At 40.1% G+C, this 6387-nt stretch overlaps 1 protein-coding gene across 1 annotated transcript; it reads right to left on the bottom strand.

Moving 5' to 3' along the window:
* Positions 1 to 583: 583 nt before the first annotated feature.
* On the bottom strand, positions 584 to 5981 carry LOC311121288 (up-regulator of cell proliferation-like). The gene has a single exon (XM_084195792.1). It carries the CDS (start codon positions 5968 to 5970, stop codon positions 1285 to 1287), a length of 4686 nt encoding a protein of 1561 aa, XP_084051918.1. The 5' UTR covers positions 5971 to 5981; the 3' UTR covers positions 584 to 1284.
* Positions 5982 to 6387: the final 406 nt, after the last annotated feature.

The raw sequence follows: 6387 nt of genomic DNA on the forward strand, positions 1-6387 counted from the left end.
GCGCTAACTTAGGATATGTTTAGCCTTTTAGATCACATTGAATGAGACTACGTGGACAGGGTTTGCCTGGTCCTAGATCAGCACTTCACTCTTAGATACTTGATACACACATTGTGTGCCTTTAGTTGTCTCCAGCTGATTAAAATGGTATACAACAGATTCCAAGTGAACCAAATAATGATTTTCAATCAAATAATGTTTTGTTAATTGTATTCATCATTTGCATTATTTCACAATATGTCTGTAAACTATGTGTTCAGTGCAGAAAAAAATATAACAATATCAACTATTGGCTGAAAAGTAATTCCCTCAATCTCACATTATTATCACCACACTTGTTGTCATGAACTACAAAAATGTAATCATCAATAGCAAAAATGTAATCATCTTTAACAACAAAAATGCAATTATCATGAACAAGAAGAAAATCATCATCATCAACAACAACAAACATAAAATCATCATAAAATCATTGTTATCAACATCATTAAAAATAAAATCCTCATTGAATAGATTGACGCTGGGAAATACCTTCAAAACTGGCCACGTCATTGGACAAATCACTATTAAGGTGTGGTCCAATAAAAACATTTTAAATCTACTTAGTAAGTAATCATTTTTGATTAAGTAAATTGTTGAAAGTATAATCAATGTGAAACAAGAAATGCATTTTGTTCACAATTAAAATAAAAACAAAAAACAACTGTTTCCCACTGAACCATGCAGTCCCTTCTAAATCATTAAACTGTGATTAAGGCATATGAAACCATAGGTTAGATGGTAATTAAATGACAGAAATATATTTTTTATAATTGAAACTAAATGAACAATGTCAGACTAGCTCCTTATTTACCTGTGTATTGTGTTTATTTATGGACATTATCAAGTAAAACACTGAATCTGTTAGTTAACATGTTGGTGTTCACCTTTACTTTTCTTATTTGTAGGATTTCTGAATTTGCTTACATCTACATCTATTAGAAAATGTTATTCCTTTCGCATCAAATTCAAAGTGTTAGCTATGTATTTCATTATGGAACATCAGATCTGTAAATTGCTAAGACGTCAAATATTTATGAATGCATATAGATTAAATATGTTTTTCCAAGCTGCATTTGTTCTTTTTCAAAATTGCATTGGGTATTGCCAGAACTGCACATTATTTCAAAAACTTTATTGAGACAACTGGCTCTACATATGTTGATTCTGTGATATGTAATTCCTGGTTGTTAAGTCTATGAAAAGTCAATCATGTTTTTGGTCAACAAGTCATTATATAGTACTTCATTTCATGTTGAATGACATTTTTAAGCTTCTCATTGCATCATCAGGTGTTAACGCCTTCCAGTCCCCTGGGATATCAGCAGGAAGTGCATTTACTTCTTTAGCGATTCTCTCATGGAATGTGGCCATCACATACTTCCAGTAGTCTGACGCCTCCACGCTGGCATCACCAGTTATGGTCCAATCAGGGTAATATGTCTGGTAGTCCTTGTAGGGGTGAACCTTTTCTCCAGTCACAGCATTGGAGAATGCTGCTTTGCAACTAACCACAAGAGATGAACATATCTCAATTACTAATTTCTGTGAATAAGTATCCCTATAACCACAGATACCTTGTGAACGGTGAATGGAGGAATGGTGTTTGTTGTGCTCTATCCCCCCTGCTTCACAAGGCACACCACAGAAGGGACATTGCTTCCCACAGCCAAACAGACTGGTGAACATCTCGTCGTGAGGCTTGAATGGAAGAGATCTGAGTCTCTCTTTGATGTCTCCTCCTATGTCATACGTAGCTGTCAGTGACTGCTCCATTTCTCTCACACACTCTGTGAGGTAGACAGCAAACTGTTTTGTGTCTGCGGTGTTCAAAATCAAGATGGAATCCAGAGCGTCCTTGAGGACCAGCTTCTCTTCAAGGGCGCTGCAGATGTTCTGAATGAATGTCTTGACATCATTTACATGTTTTATGCCAGTAGTTTCACTGATGTTAGAGATTGTGTAAGTGATCATCTTGACCATCTCTGAAAGATGTTTCTTCTCCAATTTCTCCAGACCGCGGTCCTTTGACTGTTGTTGGCCAATCTGGTCAAACAGCCAGTCCTTCACAAACCTTTCATAATGACTAATGTACTCTTTATATTTCTCATATTTTCCATCAGCCAGGAGCTGTTTCAAAATGGAGAACTGGAAGGCCGTCCGTGTGCTGTAATCCTCTGACCCTTTACCGATCTTCACTTCATCAACTACATCAGGACCAATCATTTTGGTCACATAGTCCTGTACAGCTGGCTGCAAACAGAGCTTTGTGAAGTCCTCAGCTTTCTTTTGGCACTGGTCTCGGTTATGAAATACGTCTCTGAACTCAGTAAGGTACTTGTTCTTAGACGGTTCCAGACTCTTCTTTGGGTCATTTTTATTTTTATTTTTTTCATTGACTTCAATGAAATTATCATGCATCTTCTGAAACTCTCCGGCTGCTCTGCCACAGATGTGTAGCTTCAGAGAAACCTCACATTCCTCATTGATTTTTACATTCTTGTGTTGTTGCAACATTTCATCAATCTTGTTCAGCAGCTCTTTGATATAAGTATCATGGTAATCTGTTTTGCTTTCCACCTTCTGGGTTATCAAGTCCTGACAGTGTGTTATGATGTTACCACACAAATTTTTGAGTTTCTTCCTGTAATGGTCGCTATCCCAGTGCATAACTAAGCCCCCAATTTTCTTCCCTAAACCCCCAGATTCCACAGCAAATTCCTTTTTACCACAATCCACCAGATTGTTTCGAACCACCATTCTATTGACATGCCCACTAATTGTTGATATATTTCCTCTTAACATAAGGAAGGCATCTTGAGCCACATCTCGTTGTGGGAGTCCTTTGAAGTGTATCTCAGAAAGAGTTTTCTTCCACATGATTTCAAACTCTTTCCTGAGGGCCTCATCTGATAGACCAGATTTTTCCTGTCTACAAATCTGAAGCAATTCTAGTACCTTTTGCTCCATTGTACTTGCCTGAGAGCGCTTGATGTTGTTCAGTTCTGTCATTCCCTCTTTGATTTCAACTGCTCCTTGCAGTTTGTTCTTCACTGTGTTTTCTGTCTCTCGTCTCAGTGTTTTAGCACTACACACAAAATCCTCCTTGTATTTTTCCACCAGATTGACATGGCCATCTTCCTTTTCAAAGTATTTTACTAGATTGTCTTGGATTTTATTTTCTCCCTCTGCAAGCTTCTCAGATGCTTCTCTCAACAAGTCATTTAGCACATCTTTTAAGGACCTCTGGGGATATTGATCTGTCATGACAATATTGGATATTTTAGTTTCAGCACTCATCATCCAGGAATACATCTCCTTCTGGAAGGCCCATTCCCAACCATTGTATTCAGAGCATAATCTGGAGTATGTATCTGCAACCAAGCTGTTTCTGAAACTAAAGATGAATTTCTCAAATTTCACTGCCTCCCACAAGCTTTGTGTCCATTTCAGGAAATGTGTCAAATCATCATTTCTCTGACAGATTCTAAAATCTTTCATCAAGCTCTTCTTGAAATTGTACACCGCCTCACTGTAGCCAGCATTGACTGGAGCCATAGGGGGAGTCCCATGCCAGAGTCCTGGGATGTAGCAGCTGCTTGTGTCTGGATCATAGTCCATCACGTCAGTGAACTTGGTGATATTCTCCTTCTTCTCCATTATGGTTGCTGCCAGGGTCATTTCATTCAACTGTTCCAACAACTTCTTCCTGTCCCTCATGTTGTTGTCATGAGCAGACATGTCTGACACATTCTGATGCACAAAATGACATACTGGCTTCTTCCCCACTTCCTTCATCCTGATAAAAGCATGAACAACAATCTGTAGAATGTCTTTCATCTCTGTGGAGTTCTCCATGGCAATGTTGATAATCGTGACATCACTGAGTCCTATTACTAGTGTCGCCAATTCATTGTCATGTTCATAGCTATCATCAAGTTGAGCAAGCTCTGGTGATTTCAACCCCTCTGTGTCGATGACCATGATGAAGTCACATTTCAGCTCCTCCTTGAGTTCTTTGTTGACTTTAATCAGTAGCATGAAAGCCCCTCTGGTGCATCTTCCACTGCTGACAGCAAACTGGATCCCAAACATGGTGTTGAGGAGAGTGGACTTCCCAGTGCTTTGGACCCCTAAAACTGTGACCACCCGGATCTTGCTGTTGGATTGGACAAGAGTATGAAGCTGAGTCAGTACAGCTGATATCCATTTCAGAGGGATATTTGATGCATCTCCATCCACAAGCTCAATGGGGAAACCATCCAACAGCATCTGAGCACACAATCCAGGTAGATGCTCCATCTGTTTCCTTTGTAGGCTACTTTCAGGGAGGGAGCAGGAAGCTTCATATAACTGGCCCAACTCACGAAGAAAGTGTTCCAGACCTAATGAACAGTCAGATAATTGCTTATCCAAATGTTTAATGTCGTCTTTTTTCTCCGGAGAATATTGGCAAAGATCTTTGTACTGGTCCCGCAAACCAGACAGGTTCTGACGTGACAGATTGTCCAGATTTATGCGCATCCATTTGAGGAAATAGGATCGCTCAGGTCCTGATCTTGACATTCCTAACATAAAGTTTGCCATTGCATCTGACATGTCAAATGTATGTTGTTTCTCTCTCAGCTCTTCCTCCTTTCTCTTCAGAGAGCTCTTGTAGTGTTCAATGTTTTGATCCCCTTGTTTTCTCAGCCTACATCTCTCTTTCTCCAACTGGGAAAGCTCTTTCCAGATTTGCCCTTGTAAGGGTAGCTGTTTGTCTTTGAATTTAATTGTGTCTTTGATGTTAATGGTGATTTCATCTGCCATCTTCCTGGCACTCTGACACCCATTACTGTCTTCATCAACCAGAATCTTACTCTGACGAGCCACGTCAGCCATGTTTTCAATTGTCAATCGGTTTGTACTTTTTTCCACGATGTCACCCACCGAGGACTGAAGGGTCTTGACAAATTCTTCATCATTCTGCTTCTTCTTCACAATCACGTTTCTGTCTTTGATCCTGCAGTTTGTGATAATTTTTTTCAATGTGTCTACTCTGAATGTTTTTCTTTGAGAGTTGACGACCAGAAATAACTCTGCCTTTGTGTCTTTGGTTTTCAACAACTTGAGATCTGTCTTTAAATCATCAGTGAAAATGTAAACTGCAGCTGATGTTTGACACAGAAAGGAGAACTGTTTTTCAAAGGACCTGATGTCTCCTCTGAGATTGGCAACAGCCACAGGCTTAGTGAACATGTCTATGTTTCTGTTCCCACATGGAAAGTACCAGCTGATTTCAACTAGACCATCTGAGATTTGCCGAGAGACATCACCACATTCCATATCATGATGAACAAATGTATCATGGTACTGTTGAGGGTTACTAAGCAACTTGTTCAAAATCTGAGACTTGGACAAGCTGCTCTCTCCTAGCCTAACAAAAGACACCATGGGAATATCAGAGAGAACTATTCTCTCTTCCACGAAAGCATTTGTGGCCGTTTGGGAAGAGGGTCTAAACTTCCTCACGATGTCCCTCAAGGCCCACAGCATCAAAGTGCTTTGTTCTGTGTCACAGTTTGGCAGCAGGAGAGGAACAGCAAACTGACACATGGACATTTTCTGGACCATCTCCTGCTGCAGGAAACTATCTGAGCACAGAAACAGGGCTGTAATCAGGTCCAGTGGATTAATGACATTGCTGGTATCAGAGTCAGTGTCCAGGTTGTCTACTCCATAATATGGAACTTCCTGGTCAGTGGACATACTTTTGACACTCCTAGCATTTACATTTGCCATCATTAATTTCTTAAGGAGGGCCCCTGGAAGTGACTGCATAGTGGTAAGTGGTTCATCTGATGTAGTATTATCATTTATCTCAAGGACAGTACTTAACGTCAGCTTGTTTTCATAATGATCTTCCAGTCCAACCTTTGACAACAGCTCCATGAAACAAGATCCTGTTTAATAGAAATAAAAAAGCTGCCATGATTACAAATACCCTTTTCCACAGCGATTAGCAGAATAGTACACCAACAGGTGTTTTACACAGTATTTAGAGCAGGGATGGGCAACTTTAGGTGGGGGCCACAAAAAAATCACAACTCATCATGAGGGGTCACAGTTGCTCGTAGGTTGCCCATCCCTGATTTAGAGTAAAGTTCAGTAAAGTAAGCCGAGTCAGACCAACACCTTGACACAATGAGTCACAGGAATTCAGGCATGTATGTAACACAGAATTAATTTTAGGGAGGTATAGTGAGATAAGATATGGTAAGGCAATTGCCTGTGGGGCGGCAGGTGGGGCGGCAGGTAGCTTAGTGGTTAAGAGCGTTGTGCCAGTAACCGAACGGTCACTGGTTCTAA

This window comes from Coregonus lavaretus (assembly GCF_964263955.1).
Source record: "Coregonus lavaretus genome assembly, contig: HAP1_SCAFFOLD_544, whole genome shotgun sequence".
NCBI classification, from domain to species: Eukaryota; Metazoa; Chordata; class Actinopteri; order Salmoniformes; family Salmonidae; genus Coregonus; species Coregonus lavaretus.